Here is a 19,109-nt window from a genome sequence, read left to right as displayed (position 1 = left end):
CCCCTCCCTCAGCTGCTTCCCTGCGAGCCCACAGAAAGGAACAGCGAGGCCAGACAGCTGATTGTTAGTTTTTTGTTTTTAATTTGTCTCCAATAGGTAACATCATCTGCCCATTCCGCATGGGAATTGGGTCCTGAGTGAAGGCAGCCCAGCACCCACTTTAGGAATTGGAGGCAGAGAGGTGGGAGGTCTGCAGGCTCAAATCCCCCCATTTGATGAGTTATGTTTGGAGGGCCTCCAGTCCTGCCAGGGTAGGTTAAATTTTGTCTACTTGGCCACAGGCCCCTGGGAGCAGTTGAAAGTATGTGGGCTCTATGGCCCTGTCCTGGGACAGTTAGAAACTTGGAGGCTCCTCGGTCTCCCGGGAGCAGTTAGACATTAGGGGAGGTTGATCCTTGCCCCTGGGGTGGCTAGAGGCTCCGGCTGTTAGAGATGGGTGGCTCATGCCTCAGCCCTCAGGAGATGTTAGAGATCTGCCAGGGTCAGGGGGGCTGGGACCCGTTTTAGGAGGGGGTGGTTATGAGACTGAGGGAATGCTCTGAGCTCCCCAGACAAAAGCTGCAAGTTAGGGAGGACCAGGGCTGGTTGGGGCTCAACTGCCCCAAAGGAGCTGGGTATCCTGCCTGGGAGGCGCAGGTGTCACTGGGGTTTCTCCCCCTCCGTGGTCCTGGCCTCCTCCTTGGGGGCAGGTGGGGACTTCCTGGGGGAAGCTGAAGTGGTGGGGTTGGGGCTCCCCAACCCTGACTGAGCGTCAATGCTGGCATGCTCCTTCCGGACAAGGTCTTCTAGCTCCTTCTGCAGGGGACAATGTTTCCAGGGGTTAGAGGTCACCATGCCTCAGGGGGTCAGAGGACCCATGGGGCAGGGGTCCAGGGACTGGGCTCAGGGAGGGCTGGGGTGGCCCAGGCTCCTCACCTTCCATCCGAGGAGGTCAGCAAGAGCCAGGCAGCCCTGGTCACAGTCACCCAGCCAGGCCACATCCCTGTGGTTGAGTGAGAATCAGATCTCCCAGGCTTGCCCCAGGCCCCTGCTAGCTCTGCCCTGTTTGTGTGCCTTCATGCCCCCACCCCCACCCCCACCTTGGACCTGTCCCTGGCAGGCTCCATTCCCACAGCAGATCCAGGCCTTACCTGTAGGCCTTCTTGGAGTCAAAGTCCATGCCTCCCCCAAGGCCCATCATCATTCCCAGGAAGGGGTCAGTCTGCAGGGAAGAGGGGGTATGGGGAGAGATAAGAGCACTGGGCTTGCACCCCAGCTCTGTGACTTCGCTTAAGTGACCTGGCCTCTCGGAATCTCAGTTTCCTTATCTGTAATGGGGATGATCATCGAACCCACACCGAGGGTTGTACTGTCAGTGGGTTAACCCAGGGAAAACGCTTACAGCAGCGTCTGGCACATGGCATGTTTTGTCTGTTGGAAGAAACATTACTCTCCAAGAGGAAGCCCCTGGTGACTCTGATGACACTGAGAAGGCCCAGGCTCCAGCTGCCCTGACTCTTCAGTCCCAGGAAGTGTTTTGGCTTCAGTTGCTTTGAGTTGGGGTTATGTCACTTGCTCAGAAGGGCCCCGAATGACCCAGAGCCTGTGGAATTTTAGAGTCAGGGCAGCCCAGAACTTGATCCCTCTGGATTCTGGAATCCCTGGTCTGGACCTGAGGGGTCTGAACTATTGGGTTCCCTAGAGACCCATCCCATCATTCCGAGGCAGCCAGTGGGAAGAAATGGGGACCCATGTGAGGATCAAGCAGGCAGGGAAGAACGAGAAGATGTGAATAAAAGCCAACTCACCTGGCCAGTTTTTTCCTTGTTGATGAGCAGGCGTGGGGTAGAGAGGGGTGCCCTGGGAGGATGGCGAGCTGAGTAGTGAGGACCTGTCTTGGCTCCCCTATCCCCAGCACCCCCGAGCCCAAACCCCAACCTACTTGCTGATGAGGGATGCAAAGGGCTGCACCTGCAGGGAAGTGCCCATGATGATGAGCAGGTCCACGTTCAGGAAGTCCTGTGAAGGGGGAGTGGCCATGGCCATGAGGGCTCCACCCTCAGCTGAGGCTGAGCCCCTCCCTCCCCACCCCAGTCCCCACTGCAAGCCCACAAACAGCTAGCTGAGGAAGTGACCCTCCCCCGGGCAGGGTCCAGGCTGTCCCCACATTGGCTGAGCACAGAGTGGTGATGGAGACACTTACTGACTGAATGCAGGAGAAGAAACGCGCTGGGAGGTTCTCACCAAAGAACACGATATCTGAGGTGGAAACGGATGGACAGACAGACAACACAGGACAGAAAAAGACAGTGAACAAGGGGAGGCAGAGGACAGGAAGGAGCAGAAGGCAGACCTCAGGGCTGGGTGGGGGGTGCAGAGCAGTAGGGACAGGCCAGGGTACAGAGCCCTCTCCCTGGAGAGAGGGTGACCAGAGGTGGGTGGATGGCGACTGTGGCCTTCTGGGGAAGGGGTTAGTGGGGTGGGGTGCTTCTAAGTCGGCATTACATTTCGGGCAGTCCAAATCTCCCTCAGTTGGTCCCTGGCCCCAAGGCTCACCAGGCTTCACCACGCTCTGACAGTTCTCACACTTGGGAGTCACCTCGGAGAAGATCTTCTCTGGGTGTGGAGAAGGGGAAGGGGAGAAGGAGGTGAGAGGCTCTGGGCTGGGGCTGCAGCCTGCCCTGCCGCCTCCCCTGCCCCTTTCTTCACTGTCCACGCAAACACACCTCAGTCACCAGGGAACCTCCTGGGTATCTGCCCTGCTCAGAAGGGACCCCCACTTCTCAGAGAACTGCCCCTGTCCTCCCCCATGCCCCAGGAGTCCAAGGGTGGCTCCCAGCAACCGGCTTAGCTACTGAATGAAAGAGTCAACAAATGAGCAGACACTTGCTCCTAACAGGGGCCACTGGACTCCCCAACTCCCAACCTGGGGAAACTGAAGTCAAGAGTGAAGTTCTGTCTGTGGGTCTTTGAGGGCAGCCCTATTTCCTCCTGGGTCAGAGAGGCCTGGGGGTCCCAGGCCTGTGGCAGAACGAGAGGGAAGAATACACAGATGATCCTGGGATGGGGACAAACCTTTAGGCAGACTTGGGTTCTGTGACGGACACCCCCACACACCATACTGTGACTATCATGCTCCTGATTGCTTATTATTATTTTTTTAGTATATTTTTATTGATATCAGAGAGGGAGAGGGAGAGAGACACAGAAGCATCAATGATGAGAGAGAATCATTGATTAGTTGCCTCCTGCACACCTCGCAGTGGGGATTGAGCTCACAACGCAGGCATGTGCCCTGACTGGGAATCGAGCCAGCAACCTCTGGGTTCATAGGTCGCTACTCACCACTGAGCCACACTGGTCTGTCTCCTTATTGCTTATTGATTAAGAAAACTTGAAAAGCATTCTGTCACTTGCAATCCATAGAATCCTAGCTCATTCATTCAACCATTCATTTCTTTGACAAATAGAGAAGTGTTTTAATGTCTGTCATTTATTTTAAAACATTTCTGCATTGACAGTATCCTATTTTGTGGGTGCTGCATGAGATATTGCTGTAAGTGAACATAATGGGGTAATGTTAACTGTACATCATCCCCAGCTGCGCGTAGCTGGGCTGTTCAGGCCTCCTCACTCGAAGGATGGTCAGCTGGTATTTTATCCAGAGGCCCTAATACAAGTGTTGTCCTTATCTCCCATGGACACCAGAGGCTTTGTGAAGTTAGCATAAAGAATGTCAGAAATGGGTTTTCATGGGTGAAATAAGTGACTTCTTCTTTTTTTTTTTTTTTTGCCTTTTCTTCGTTCTTAGCTCCTATGATTCCTCACACCTCACATTCATTTCTTCATAAGTGACTTCTTAATTCACACAGTGGATGTCAGAAATAGGCTCTTGCTGTATTCAAGAAATGTGGGTTGGCTGAAAAATTTCCCCCCTTTTTTTGGACACTCTGCCCTAACATGAATGGGGTCTATGACTTTAGCAAGCCCTGTAGTCTGCACCCCTAGGGGCAGCCCCAGCCTTCAACCCTGACCAGGCCTGTGTTTGGCTTCACACTCCATAGATTCTGCTCGCCTGAACTCATGGGCTAACCGAGTCCTGTGTTTCTCGTACAAGTGCTGTCCCATATGGTCATCATAGCAGATATGGCTTTTTACATTTAAAATTGAGTTCCTTGGTCCCACTAGCCACATTTCAGTGAAGCCAGCAGCTGCCATACCGGACAGTGCAGAGATGGGGGTTTCCCTCATCTCAGAAAGCTCTATCAGACAGCTCTGCTCTCCTGAGAACTTAGTTCCAGCTGCCTTGATGAGCACATCAGGTACACTAAGGTCAGAGCCCCTCAAAAGGCAAAGAGCTAGGGTTTCATGACATCATGAAAGAGGCTGTATGACCATTTGGGGGCCTCTGCTACCTGTCTCTGTGTGCGGCTGACCTGGATCTGGAGCTTGCAGCCATCATAACCTGGCTGTGAGGTAGTGGTGGAGCAATGAACCTCACTGTCACTTCAAATCTTTGGAGGCTGCCATTATCTACTAAAAAGAGCCACAGAGCTGTGCAGGGCAGAACAGGCGCCCACTGGGGAAGGCCCTGTCCCTGGAGCTGAGCAGCGGACAGTGGGCGGAAGGCCTGCCCTTAGGGATGACCTCCAGCCCCTCACCTTTCATCCAGCTGAGTGTATACTCCTTCCGGCAGAGGGGGCTGATGCAGTGCGACGTGTAGAAGGTGCCATGGGCCTCCACTAAGTCCTCAGGCTCCAGCCCTGCCACTCGCTCCAGGGTGTCTATGTTCTGGAGGGAGAGGAGGAAAGAGGGTCAGGAGCAGAAGACGGAGCAGGGAGTTGTAGCCAAGAGAAACCAGTGGGACAGGGAGAGAGAAGGTAGGGAAAGCAAGGGCCAGGGTGTGTCTAAAAAATTCTGTTTATTCTTATGGTGCCACTGAAAGGGTAAAAGTCATGGATGCTTCTGGTCACGGGTCCAAACTCAAAGGTGCATGAGCCCAGGCCCATGGCCATCACCAGCCCATATGGCATTTCTCTGCAAATTCAGGCCACTTTGCTTCCATTTTTCAGATCATTTGTTTTGTCGGAACCACATGCTTTAGTGCCGCCTACTAGAAATCTGTTGAAATGATGTACAATGTTCCCATTGTAAACGGAGCCCCCTCCGATGTGGCACCCAAACTGCACAGCGGTGCGCAGCAGCCCTGGCCAAGCAGTAGCAGAAATAAAAAACTCAGCGGGGCTTTGTGGTTTTAATCACACTTTGCCTATTTAGCAGCCAGGTTTCTGACAGGTCTGTTTCACGGATAGAATCTTAACTGTATTCCTTTAAGACAAAGAAACTTTCCTTATTCACCAAACAAGGATATTCTCTCCCACATACACATTTGTGCTCTCATTTTTCTCTCAACACGCAGCCTCTCTGGAGCAGTTTTCGTTTGCCCGTGAGGCCAGTGCTTACCGAGGACACTGGCAGATGTTACAGAGAAGGTCCGTCACGTGTGGCCCACAGCTGACCGACAAGGTTTCCTGGAGATGCCATGGACAACTGAAAGGGTCCTTTCAAGGGCAGATGACCCCAACTGCACTCTCCCCTCCCTGCCAGAAATCAGCTTACCCCTAGAACATGCAGACAAGAGTCACTGTTCCCAGATTCTCTGCAGCTTTCTCCCTCCCCCTCTCCACTGGGAATCCTAGTTTGCCTTTGTTACTTGATTCAGCCTACTATTGACTCCCTTGTACATAAGCAGTGTGCGCGCAGATAACTCAATAGGGTGTAGAACTGCCTGAATGCCTGTTATTCTTTGACGCCATGTGAATCAAGAAACAAAAACAAAGAATGAGGCCAACCTGTATGTACGGATAGGAAATGATCTCGCCACTATGTTAGAAGGCAAAAAAAGCACAAAGGCAGTGTGTACAGGATGTGAAAAAAATATATTTGAATTTGTGTATCTGCTTGCCACAGAATGAGACACGTGAAGGAGCCCACATCAGTGGCCTGCAGGGAGGGGAGCTGGGGGCTGGGCAGTATGGCCCAAGGAGATTCTGTCTCAAAGGACAAGCACTGAACTTGAGACAATACTCAGCAACTGCCGAGTGGCCCTGGTGCCGGCAGGAAACTGGCCATGGAGAGGGTGTGACCTGGGCAAGGGTGAGCAGTCCCGAGAGTGGGCAGTGGCTACTCAACTCCAGCCAGCCATTCTCCCGGGGAAGGCCACCCAGGATGCAGTGCTTTCCAATTTTTAGGGTTTTCACCTGAAATCTGATTTTTAAACCTTGGTTCCCTTTTTGTTTTAAAACACTGTGTCCCTGTTAGACATATCACCATTGACAGCTTTTAAAAAGCATGAAGCTGCTATGTGGGTGAGGATACAGAAGAGTCTTTCAGACAAGGGGTGAGGTGAAAGAAAGCTAAGTTCAGGGAACATTTGAGATCTTGCTTCCATCATATGTTTGGCTTAAATAAATACTTATAATAAAAATAATGCACAAGTATGGCTGTGCATTACCAAAATTCGAGCTGAGGCGGGAGACCAATGAATTGTGCTGACAAAGGATTTCCTTCTTTTAGCTGCCCAGTGAAAGAGAAATAAAGAGAGGCAAATAAATTGGTTGAAAAGAAAGAAAGACAAGTCCAAACCCTATGTATAGTGCAAATGCCAATATTTCAAAGAATGTGTTGCTGTGATGATCAAGTGACTTAGGTGAACAGGGCAGTTGTTCTCACGTTTGAGTGGATACTTGTGCCTTTAGATAAAAACTGCAGGCTATGTCGCTTCAGAATTGCTGCATCACCACAATTCAGAAAGAAGTGAAGACAATGTGTTCCAGGAAACTGGGTCAGTGACTCAAATAGTGGCTGAGATCAAGGAAGAGGGTGTTAAGTTTGAAAAAAATAGTTTCATGATATGTGAGAATGGAAAGATTTTTTTCCCCACCTTTATCTATTTTAGGTAGTATGCCAGTTTGAATATTATATATAGTTAAATTTCATGCATTAAATATTGCAACTGGAGGGGGAATGCCTGCAGAGTACCCTTTGACCCCAGAATGTATTCATGTTGGCTCTTGTGTAAAAGTAGGAGGCAGCTGCCATACTTTCATGGTCAAGGGCAGGTACATTTGCCTCTGCAGAGCTGGGAAGTGAGCCCGCTGAGCAGCTCTGACGGGCACTTTGTCCGGGGCCTGGGCTTCTCATGCTGGAACCCTGTGATCTCATCCTGTCTGGTGAGTTTAAACATTGTTTATACGCTGCCCCTCTGGCTTGAGTCTAGACTCCTGTGTCCAACCATCTGTCCCCATCTCCATGTGGCATCTCAACCTCAATAGGCCTCAAAGCAAACTCCTCTTCTGCCCCCACCCCCACAACCTCCCACCATCTCAGTAAAAAGCAGCAGGTGCCCAGGCTGAGAGCTGCCAGTCATCCTTGACTCCTCTCTCTCATGAATCATTTCACATCCAATCCATCAACAAGTCCTGCTGGTTCAAGCTTTAAACTGGATTCATAACCTGCCCCTTCTCCCCTTGACAGCCCCCACCCTGGCCCAGCCTCCATCCTCTCCTGCTTAAACCATGACAGCAGCCTCCTCCCTGGTCTCTGTAACCCCCTCCCCACTGCGCCCATAGTCTAGCGCAGAGGTGGGCAAACTTTTTGACTCGAGGGCCACAATGGGTTCTTAAACTGGACCGGAGGGCTGGAGCAAAAGCATGGATGGAGTGTTTGTGTGAACTAATATAAATTCAAAGTAAACATCATTACATAAAAGGGTACGGTCTTTTTTTTTTTAGTTTTATTCATTTCAAACGGGCGGCCCGCGAGCCGTAGTTTGCCCACGGCTGGTCTAGCTCCTACAGGCAGCCAGAGGGACACCTGATCTCATCCCTGCTTTGCTCAGAGCCCTCCTGTGGCACCATCTTGCTCAGGCCTGAGGCCCCATAAGGTCTGCCCCTGTCACCTCCCTGACCTCATCTCCTCCATTCTCTCCCACTACTGTCCTCCTCGCTTACTCAGATCCAGCTTCTTCTTTTTTTTTTTTTTTTAAATATATATTTTATTGATTTTTTTACAGAGAGGAAGGGAGAGGGATAGAGAGTTAGAAACATTGATGAGAGAGAAACATCGATCAGCTGCCTCCTGCACACCTCCTACTGGGGATGTGCCCGCAACCCAGGTACATGCCCTTGACCGGAATCGAACCTGGGACCTTTCAGTCCGCAGGCCGACGCTCTATCCACTGAGCCAAACCGGTTAGGCGAGATCCAGCTTCTTGAACACATCAAATTCGGTCTCCCGCAGGTTCTTGCACTGGCTGTTCCCTTGCCTGGAACGCAGTCCCCCAAAATAATCTCATGGTTCCTTCCCTTAGGTCGTTGTTTAAATGTCTCAGTGAGGCCTTCCTGATACCTTGTTTACAACAACACTTCACCCTCCACACACAGATGTCCCTTTCTGCTTAAACCTACTCCACAGAACTCTCATCTGCCACAGCACATAAGCTACTTATGCATCTTGTCCATGGTCTCTCCCCACATTAACGTCAGCTTCAGGAGGGCAGGGAGTCAGCTGTTTGCTGCCAGCAGGGCCTGGCACTCAGCTGACACTCAGTAAACCTTTGTGACAGAAGCTAACGAACAGGGATGCCAGCAAGGGCAAGGTGAGGAGTCCATGAAATCATGCACGGAGGGTACTGGCTCAGATGAGCCATTGTATCATGTCTGAGCCACATCCTGTGGATAAAGCTGACCCTCTGGGAAGAAAGGTCAGGTTTATCTTGAGCCTGGGCTACTCCTAGGAGGTGACTGTCCCCTACCCCATCACACTACCAGCTCTAGCAGGAGCACCTGCACTCCATTTGAAAAATCTGGGCCTACAGAGAATTCATCCTCCCCCTGGCGGCGGTTTCTGAGGCTGCGGGCTCCAAATTGCCAGGTGCAGGAAGGAAATATTAGAATACCTATTTATATTCATGTGTTCTCTATTTTACAATTTGGGGTTCTGAGGTAGAGTATAATTTATAGCATGCATGATATCATATAATTTCAATACATAACCAAAAAACAAAGGTAGAGGCATAAACATTTTTTACTGCTAGGGGTGTGAGATCCCAGAAGTCCAGGAGCCAACAAGGTGAGCCATCTTTGCCTGAGTACCCTAGGCTGAGGCCCTAGGCCAGGGGTGGGCAAACTTTTTGACTCGAGGGCCACAATGGGTTCTTAAACTGGACCGGAGGGCCGGAACAAAAGCATGGATGGAGTGTTTGTGTGAACTAATATAAATTCAAAGTAAACATCATTACATAAAAGGGTACGGTCTTTTTTTTTTTAGTTTTATTCATTTCAAACGGGCCAGATCCGGCCCGTGGGCCGTAGTTTGCCCACGGCTGCCCTAGGCTGAGCACCTGACATGTATGAGCCAGGAACCCATAGCACATATGAGGCTTTTGTGCAAATTATAAAAAGATGACCCTTTCTTAAGACACTACATCTGCCCATTAGGATACTGACATAGTGTACGGATTTTATTAGATCCAGTCATTCTGGTATCATCTGCTGGAAAATCTATGAAATCGATGGTGTAAATGGTGTCCCTTCCCCTCAGGGACCAGGTCCTTTCTCAGTACATGTGGGATGGCTCAGAGAAGAGGAGTTCACTGCCATGTCACCACAGGCCTGAGAGTGTGTAGCTGTTCTGGCCTCTGCTTTACAGAAGGGCAAACTGAGGCTGAGAGGGGAAATGGCTCACTGCAGGTCACAGGACAAAGCAGCAGGGGCCCGAGCTCTTACCACTGAGGCACCAGGTCACAGGCAGCCTCCCTCTCCCTCCCAGGATGCCCACGGTCCCGCCTACCTGAGTATAGCAGCGCCGGAGCAGCCCTTTCTCCTTCAACAGGCGGATGAAGTAGTGACACAGGGTCGGCTGGAGGGGAGCAATCATAACAATGATGACAGGAACAGAGAAGGCTCCCCACAGCGCCACCTGCCGCTCACTGTTCTGGGCACTGTGCCTGTTTTACCTCATGGAATCATCACATCGACCTTGTGAGGCACAGGCCATCACTATCCCCATTTCACAGATAAGGAAACTGAAGCACATGGAAGCTGATTATCTTGCCAAAGTCAAACAGCTGCCAAGTTTAGAGTTGGGGTTTGTACAAAAGCAGCCTGTCTCCAGAGACTGGGCTTTTGTACATATTGTTAACTCATTTAAGCCTCACAACAACCCTTTTCATATAATATTATCAGCTTCATTTTACAAATGGAAAAACTGAGGCTCAAGGTCAAAAGAGCAGGGAGCCCTAGCTGGTTTGGCTTAGTGGATAGAGCCTTGGCCTGTGGACTGAGGGTCCCGGGTTCAATTCAGGTCAAGGGCACATACCTCAGTTGCCGGCTCAATCCCCAGCCCTGGTCAGGGCTCATGTGAGAGGCAACCAATCAATGTGTTTCTCTCACATCGATGTTTATCTCTGTCTCTCCCCGTCCCTTCTCCTCTCTCTAAAAGTCAATGGAAAAAATATCTTCAGGTAAAAATTAATAACAACAAAAAAGAGCAGGAAATGAGAGATCAGGAGTCAGAGCCCATGTATTTAATGACCAGTTTATATTTGTCCAAGTGGCCCTTCCCATGCCTTCTGTCCACCAGCCTTTGCTGTTCTCCCTGGCAAAAAAAAGCTCACCTTGCCCTGACCAATTTGGCTCAGTGGATAGAGCGTCGGCCTGCGGACTAAAGGGTCCCAGGTTTGATTCCGGTCAAGGGCATGTACCTTGGTTCCGGCACATCCCCAGTAGGGAGTGTTCAGGAGGCAGCTGATCGATGTTTCTAACTCTCTATCCCTCTCCCTTCCTCTCTGTAAAAAATCAATAAAATATATTGGGGGGAAAAAGCTCACCTTGAATTGCCCAGGATAGAGTTCCTTGGCGAGGGCAAAGAAGGGCTCTGGATGTTTCTGTGGAAGAGAAAGTGAAAGGCAAGTGGTCACCCAGATGCCCCTGGTGACATGAGAGCAGATGACCCCATTCCATCCCCTATTCCCATCATTGCAAACATCCTCCCTGCACATACCTTGAAGTAGCCAATCTCAAAGATGGCCTCTGGATAGGGAAGATGGTACTTCTGCAGGTTGGCATAGAGGCCGGTGGATGGGGAGCGGAAGTCAGGGATGCCCGCGGCTGGGGGAGGAGGGGCAGGGAGCAATCTATCAGGGACCTGGGCCCCATCTATACCACAGTGACCCTTCCAAGTGAGGGCCTAGACATGGCTCCCCCTCCCCCCCTTGCCCCTGGAAGGGGCTCCCCCAAAACAGGGGGAGGGGGCACTTACACGTGGAGATTCCAGCTCCCACCAAACAGATGACCCTGCGACCTGGAAGAAAGGAGTTTATGCATCATATGACATGGTTTGCTTGGCCCCAAAATAACACCATCTATCACAGCCCTTGACACTGTTCACTTGGTCCCAGGCCCTGGGGCAAACATTGCAGATGCATGAATGGTCCTCCCAACCACCTCGAGGCAGGTGGTGTTAATATCCCCACTTTACAGATGAGGAAACCAAGGCTCAGAGAGGGGAAGCAGTCACACAGTTGATTGGTGGAAGAGCCAGTATGGGGACAAAGAATCTACTGTTTGAAATTATACCAACTTAGTCGAGAAAAGGCCACTTGTAGAGAAGCTTCTGCCCCTAACTAGACCTAGACACACCTAGATTTTTTCTAAATATATGTTTTTATTTATTTTAGAGAGAGGAAGGGAGAAAGAGAGATAGAAACATCAATGAGAAACATCGATTGGTTGCTTCCTACACATCCCCTATTGCAACGATTCTCAACCGCTTTCACAGGGGTCGCCTAAGACCATTGGAAAACACATATATAATTACATATTGTTTTTGTGATTAATTGCTATGCTTTAATTATGTTCAATTTGTAACAATGAAATTGGGGGTCACACAACATGAGGAACTGTATTAAAGGGTCGTGGCATTAGGAAGGTTGAGAATCACTGCATTGGGATCGAGCCTGCAATCCAGGCATCTTCCCTGACCGGGAATCAAATGGTGACCTCCTGATTCATGGGTCAATGGTCAATCACTGAGCCACACCAGCTGGGTGAGATAAAACTAGATCTTTAAAAATATATATATATTGATTTCAGAAGGGAAGGGAGAGGGAGAGAGAGATAGAAGCATCATTGATGAGAGAGAATCATTGATTGGCTGTCTTCTGTACATCCCCTACTGGGGATTGAACCCGCAACCCAGGCATGTACCCTTGACCGGAATCAAACCTGGGACCCTTCAGTCTCCAGGCTGATGCTCTATCCGTTGAGCCAAACCAGCCAGGGCTAAAACTAGATCTTAATGAGGAGGCTAGAGTTGAGGGTTTCCCCCAGAAGAGTTACTGGTTATTGTAAAAATCTCTGGCAGGACCTCATCTTTTGGACACAATCCTGAATCTACCTATTTCTAGCATATTATACACATTTCTTTTCTCTGTAATCAAACACACATTAGTCTGGCAATTTTCAGGTGAAGACCAAAGATTTGCCACTCTCAGACCTAATGAACAGGAGAGTGAACAACAGATTGAAATCCTGGTTCTCCTGCTCACCATCAGGGTGTCTTAGTTCAGATCTCTACTCTGACTTCAGTTTCCTGCTGTTAAATGGGCATAATTTCAGTACTGACTTCACAGGGCTGTTGAGAGAATGAATTTATTCTTTTTTTTTTTTTTTTTTAAATATATTTCTTTATTGACTTAAGAGAGGAAGGGAGAGGGAGGAAGAGATAGAAACATAAATGATGAGAGAGAATCATTGATTGACTGCCTTCTGCACAGCCCCTACTGGGGATCAAGCCTGCAATCCAGGCATGTGCCCTTGGCCGGAATCGAACCCGGTACCTTTCAGTCCACAGGCCGACGCTCTATCCACTGAGCCAAACCGGCTAGGGCTGAATATTCTTGTAAAACTTAGATCCGTGCCCAGCACTGGGCAAACACTATACAGCTGACCCTTGAACAATGTGGGGGTTTAATAGAGATGACCCCACCCCCACCCTAGCATGTTGAAAATCCGTGTATAACTTTTGACTCCCCTAAAACTTAACTACTAATAGCCTACTGTTCACTGGATTCCTTACCTATAACATAAAGAGCCAATTAATATATATTTGTATGCTACATGTAATATATACTGTATTCTTATAATAAAGTATGCTAGAGAAAAGAAAATTATTAAGAAAATCATAAGGAAGAGGAAATACATATATAGTATTTATTGAGAAAAATCTGATATGTGGACCCATGCATTTCAAACCTGTGTTGTTCAAGGGTCAACTGTGTATATGTTTGCTATTATTCTTGAGTCAATTGTATTACATTTCTTGAGACCCATGATTTGTATACCTATAAGCACTTTGTTCCCCTATATTTACCAGCTTTCAGAAGATAGGAAGACAGGACAGGGGTTGAATCATTTCATAATAGCCCAGTTGCCTCTTTAGCTGCTGGCTGGCAGGCAGCCCTGCCATGCAGCTCTGGCATCTGCCCATCAGCTGATGGACAGACACAAGTGAAGCCCTGTGAACCGGGCACCTCTAGTATATCCTGTCCAAAGGAGGACAGCGGGGGGAAGGAGCCTGTGCTCTGGATTCATAGGGCTGGGGTTGAGTCTTGACTCTGCCTCTAACTAGTGTGTAACCCTGCACCAAGTCACAGCCTCTCTGTGCCTCAGTTTCCTCCTCTGTCCAGATTACTCCTGTAATGACCTCACAGGTATAATGATGTGAAAATCAAATGAGAGGAAGCCCGTCAAGTGCCTGGCCCAGCACTCAGCAAATAGTGAGGACTCAATTAACTGTTATTATTTATTATTATCCCCTCATAGGCCCATTATCCTAAAATCCAGGTGCAGGAAGAGGGAGGAACACTGTAGCCAATGCCCACCCACCGAGCCAGTAGCTGGCTATAGCCAGCTGCCTGGCCTGCCCAGGAGAGGGAGGCTCAGGGTGGCAGCCTGGCTACCCGAGAAGGGAGCTGGCAGCAGCTGGAAGACAAGGAAACTGGAGAAGATCTCCTTAACAAAGGTCTGTTCAGGACCCTCAAAGGGTTGATTGTTCTAGTTGAGAACTGCCGAGGGCTTGGTTTCTCAGACTCGGGTGACCTCAACTCACAGCAAGAAATATAAACTACATGGTGACCCAGTAAAGAGGCACCTACACACCACAGCTGAAAGAAGCTTTCTGTAATAATTAATAATCATAGGGAACACACAGCTCTTGCTATGCTCCATGTCCTAGCCCAGGCATTTACATTTTTATTAACTTTTTTTTAACCCCTAATAACTCTATAAGGAAATACTATTATCATCTTCATTCTATCAAACAGGCCTGGCCAATCAGAGTGCAGTCATTAGTTCAGCAATGGAGATGTGACCCAGGTCTGGCCAATCAGAGACACAGTGATTAGTTTGGTGTAAGAACGTGACCCAACCTGCACCAACTGAAGCCAATCTCTGCTCTTTTGGGAGAAAGATGCTCTCTTCAGTGGGAGCTGCGAGGCTGGTGGAATTTGCATTTGGAGCTGCCAGGAGCTACCTTCACCCCAACACAGAAGAAACCAGCGCCAGAGAGGGTTATGATGTTTGACAACATGGAAGCCCCTGAACCAGGCCATGCTTCAAGCTGGATTTTAGTTAAGGGTTGAACAGACTCCTTTTTTGGTATAAACCAATTTGAATTGGGTTTCTTGTTACTTGCAGACAACAGTTGTGAATAGTTCAAGTAGCCGGGGGCTGAGAAATCACTTGGGGCCAGGAGAGGGGAGTGGCCCAGGCAGGTGGGGAAGGACTTACAGCGCTCACTCAGCATGTAGTGGGCCACCCCTTCCAGGGTTAGGTTGTCCAGCAAACGCTCCTTCTGGGTGCCCAGGCCCAACGTCTGGGAGAATAAATTTCGCAGGAAGTCCACTGGCCAAAAAGAAGAGAGACAGTAGTGGGCACTCAGCCTGGGTGCACAGAGGCCCAGAGCAACCCTGCCCCAGCCCAGGGATCCCCTGCCTTCCCACAACTCAAGGGTCCATGCTGGATCCAGCCGGGGGTGCCAGGCATTGGCACTGCACCCATTATTACATACCTGAATGTCATCCCTGATGGAGGTGAGGGGTATCACCCAGACCCCTCCCCTAAACCGCCCTCACCTCAGCCCCCACAGAATGAGGCTCCTAAGGAAGATACTCACTCTCTGCTTCTCCACCAGCTGCTCCTCCCTCAGTGTCTGAATCTGAGTCCTGAAAGGGGTGGGGGTAAGGTGGCCAGGCCCAAGAAGTGGGATTAGAAGTGGGGGGTGGGGTGACACCCAGGTTTTGGGAAAGGCTCTGGGCTGGGATGTGGGCCCAAGGAAGTGAGGGGCCGTGGTGGAGGGACAGCTCTGGGGGCCAGTGTGTGGGCTCTGGGTCAGGGTGCCTGCGTTGGGGACATGGCCTGCCTCTCCCAAGGAGTGTAATCTCATATGAGTGACTTTGTTTTTCTGAGTCTCAGAGCTCCTCATCTTGGAGATGGAGGTCAGAGGGCAGCTACCTCAGTGGGCTATTGTGAGATGAAATGAGTTCATCTATGTGAGGGGCTTAGACAGCACCCAGTGGGGTAAGTGCTCAGGAAGCTCTGACTATTGCTATTTCATGTGCCAAATCCACATTCTCCCCTTGCATCCCTTCTTGTCCCCTGTAGCATGCACCTGCCGCCCCCTCCCAGCCCTCCTCACCAAAGTCACTCCATAATAATAAACACTTCAGTCCTCACCCTCTGGTCATCAGCCCTCCTGCTGAAAACCCCAGTTACTGCCTTTCCAACCCTCCATTTCCTTATCGACCCCTCCCCTTAGCCAGGCTCCCAAATTGCAGATCCTGGGCCCTGCCTGCTTTCTCTCTCCACCTTGCCTGGGATACCTGCCTCATCCATGCCAATGGCCTTGGTCCAGTCATTGATGATGCCATCTCTCTGATCCAAGGTTCCCATGGCCTCCTGGATGCCTGCCTTTAAGGGACCCAAGGCTCCTCACTCCCACTGTGTCCCACACTGGCCTCAGCATCTTCCCCAAACCTGCTCCTCCTCCTGGGCCCCATCTCAGTGTGGCCTCCATCTCCCAGTTTGCCAGACGCATCCAGCCTTCCTCTCCTGCCCTCCTGCCATAATGTGTCCCCTCTTCAGTACTCCACCTGGTCCAGTCTGTCCTCTTCCCTTGGGGGCTCTGTCCCAGCCTCCTACCTAGACTCCCAGCCTCAGTCTCCACCTCTGATCTACCCTCTACCCTCCGTGTGATGGCCTGTCTGGGCTGGCCCACTCCCCCCCACTTCACAAGCCCTTCTCTTTGGTGTCTCCAGTCCAATAATCTCATCAACAACATCTACAAGGTCCACCATGACGTCAGCTCCACAAGGCAGGGGTTTTCCATGTTCACTACTGGATGTCTAGCACCGAGAATAGGGTCTGGCACCCGGCAGGAGCTCCAGCACTATCCACCACTGAATGGGGGAAGACCTGTGCGCTAGACCAGGGCTGGGCCCTGCAGTGGCACTGGTAAAAACAATTCTGACCAACTCACTCTCCTGCTTAAAACCCCTTTCCCCTATCACTCTGAATATGAAACTCATCATTTTCTCAGAGCTTGGTCATATCATAGCACAATGCTGCACCCTGCATCTTCTGCAGAACAAGATACTATAGATCCACCTCACTCTTTTAAGCAGCTGCATAGTGTTGCATTGCAGCTTTCTCTGACAATGGCCCTACTTTCAGAGCCAGGCGAGGGAGAAACCCTGGCCTGCCAGGAAGCGCTTGTGCTTCCTCTGCTGCTTGTTTCCTCTGGTGTTTCCTCTGCTGTGCGCCTGTGAGGTGCTCTAATCACAGCTCCTGCATTGCCTACAACTTGCAGCAAGTTAGCTGCTGGGGGTGGGGGTGGGAGTCTGGCATTCTTTCAGGCTGCAGACAGTGAGGCTCCGGTGGAAGGACTCAAGGGCCCTGCCCAGAATGTAGGACCTAGAGGTGTTCTCAGGGCTTTCAGGCCTCTGTGTCTAGCTCTCACCGAAGCATCTGGAAGGCAATGTGAGCGTGCTGTGGCTTGCAAACCCTTCCCAGCTCTTCTGGCTGAGAGACAGAGGACAGGATACTTAACAGCTATGCCTCAAATTCCTCTTCTGTAAAATGGCCACAATAGGCCTTGACTCCCACAGGAATGCTGGGAAGATGAAATGAGATGATGCCCATAAAGCACTAAGCAGAGTGCCCTGCTGAAGTATTCCATAAATGTCAGCCATGCGTACAATTAGCTGCCCACCCCCAGTCACCACCTACTCAACGTATAGCACTCTTCCAGGCTCCCAGGCCTCTTCACTAGCGGCACCCTCTGTGCGGAACACCATTTCTCAGCTTGCCTAAGAAAATTCAGCCACTCGCCACGTACTGCAAATGTGTTTACCTCAGTCTGACTCCTAGACCAGCCTGTGGATTCCTCCAGAGAAGGGACTGACTGGAATATGGGACCCCACAAAGTTTCCTCTGGGCTCCCACAGTGCCCTGAGCTATTTTCATAATCACCCTGTAGGGTCATTTTCTAGTCACTTGTCCATGAGATCCATGAGTTCAGGGACCAAGTTGGATGCCTGTCTCTTCCAGGAGCAGCATAAATGAGGTTCAGAAGGGACTGGGGGGTGGGGAGCAAGGAAAGAGAAAAGTTCAGGAGGGCAGGCTTGGGGTTGAGGCTGCACACTCCGATAGCCCTCAGAATCCACTATTCCCCAGGAAGCTGAACTGGGAGGTGGGGGCAAGGGACTGGGGCTGTGAGCTGAGGGCCCTGGGGTAACTCTCCCTTCTGTTCCCACCTCCCCCCCCCCCCCCAAGGGAGTGGGGTGTGGGAACCAGTCCATCTCTCTCCTTCCCTCCACCCTTTCCCCATCTCACCTGAGCCTCCAGCACCTTCCCTGCCTGGGTCTCCAGAGGGTCAGAGGCTGGGGGAGGAGGGGGAGCAGATGTGGTTACAGTGGGGGGAATGGTTAAGGAGTTATGAAGGGCTTCAAGCAGGGGGCCGGGGCAAGAAGACGCACCAAACTAGTTGTACTGATGTATGGGGGTGGAGGTAAAAATGCAGTAGAGAGAGGGAGAGGGTGGGGAAAAGCAGAGTGGAGAGTGCTGGGAGGAGAGGTGGTTAGTGAGGGACAAAGGGGCTGAGACATGAAGGCTTAGTAGAGGGAGGAGAAAGTAAAGGATTCAGGGCATGGAGGACACCAGGAGGAACCAGGACGGACATAATAGTGTGTGTGTGTGTGTGTGTGTGTGTGTGTGTGTGTGTGCGCGCGCGCTCGGGGAGGGTTAGGTTTACAGACAGTGGTAAGTTTAGAAAGGAAGAGAAAAGGTAAGAGATACTCGGACTGGAAGTGAGAGGAGGTGCGTTGGGGATGATTTGTTTAGGAGGGGCACAGGAACTAGAGGGAAGAGATAGGAGGGAACACCAGGGGTCCCCTAGCATCTTACAGTTCCCCCTAACAACCAGGTACCCTTAGCAACCGGGACAGCAACAACCTAGGTCTTTAGCAAACTTGGAAGACAAAGCAAACGGACCCTTAAAAGCTCGCGACCCAGAAACCCACCAGCCTAGCCATAGGGATAACTTAGCAACGGCCCCCAGAACCCCACTCCTCCCCACACAGCCCCTATCTCCTGCCCCACCTCGCCCGCCCTCGGCCCCGGGGCCTGCAGATCTCAGGCAGGCCCCGGAGCGGCCCTGCCCGACCCTCCCACCAAGGCCCCGACTCACGGTCCGGCTCGGCCATGAGCGTGGGGCGGGGGCCCTCGGGGCTGTCACCGACTGCTCGGCCCCGTGACGGCACCGGAAACAGTAGGGACAGAGATAGGACAGAGGACTACAACTCCCAGCAGCCAGCGAGGCCGCATACAGGCTTTCTCACAACCTCCGGCGCGCCCTTTTAGGTAAGAATAAACAAACGAACCCTAGCCGGTTTGGTTCGGTAGATAGAGCCTGGGCCTGCAGACCGGAGGGTCCCAGGTTCTATTCCCGTCAAGGGCAGTTCCCCCAACCAGGCCGTGTGCAGGAGGCAACCAATCAATGTGTTTCTTTCA

At 50.9% G+C, this 19,109-nt stretch overlaps 1 protein-coding gene across 4 annotated transcripts; it reads right to left on the bottom strand.

Moving 5' to 3' along the window:
* Window positions 1–61: 61 nt before the first annotated feature.
* On the bottom strand, window positions 62–18,887 carry SIRT2 (sirtuin 2). 4 transcript variants are annotated; one of them, XM_036345970.1, is made up of 17 exons: window positions 18,787–18,887; window positions 17,934–17,980; window positions 17,571–17,676; window positions 15,217–15,265; window positions 14,832–14,945; window positions 11,302–11,343; window positions 11,044–11,150; window positions 10,871–10,927; window positions 9,832–9,900; window positions 4,641–4,770; window positions 2,536–2,595; window positions 2,183–2,238; window positions 1,922–1,998; window positions 1,788–1,839; window positions 1,131–1,201; window positions 916–982; window positions 640–795 (listed from the first exon to the last, which is right to left on the bottom strand). In XM_036345970.1, coding segments are annotated over exons 4-17 (1,059 nt in total). In that variant the 5' UTR covers window positions 15,218–15,265; window positions 17,571–17,676; window positions 17,934–17,980; window positions 18,787–18,887. The 4 variants fall into 4 exon arrangements, with proteins under 4 accessions (XP_036201862.1, XP_036201863.1, XP_036201864.1 ...); XM_036345969.1 differs by lacking the exon at window positions 17,571–17,676 and having other exon boundaries at window positions 62–795; window positions 18,787–18,802; XM_036345971.1 differs by lacking the exon at window positions 17,934–17,980 and having other exon boundaries at window positions 18,787–18,877.
* Window positions 18,888–19,109: the final 222 nt, after the last annotated feature.

This window comes from Myotis myotis, unplaced genomic scaffold, assembly GCF_014108235.1.
Source record: "Myotis myotis isolate mMyoMyo1 unplaced genomic scaffold, mMyoMyo1.p scaffold_m19_p_19, whole genome shotgun sequence".
In the NCBI taxonomy this organism is placed as follows: Eukaryota; Metazoa; Chordata; class Mammalia; order Chiroptera; family Vespertilionidae; genus Myotis; species Myotis myotis.
This window is presented reverse-complemented; position numbering and strand designations above follow the sequence as displayed.

Coding starts and splice junctions, on each gene's coding strand:
- SIRT2 (XM_036345969.1), bottom strand. Junction 14,946..15,216: donor AGCTGGTGGAGAAGCAGAGA/GTGAGTATCTTC, acceptor CTTTTTGGCCAG/TGGACTTCCTGCGAAATTTA. Junction 4,771..9,831: donor TCCGGCGCTGCTATACTCAG/GTAGGCGGGACC, acceptor CTCTCCCTCCAG/AACATAGACACCCTGGAGCG.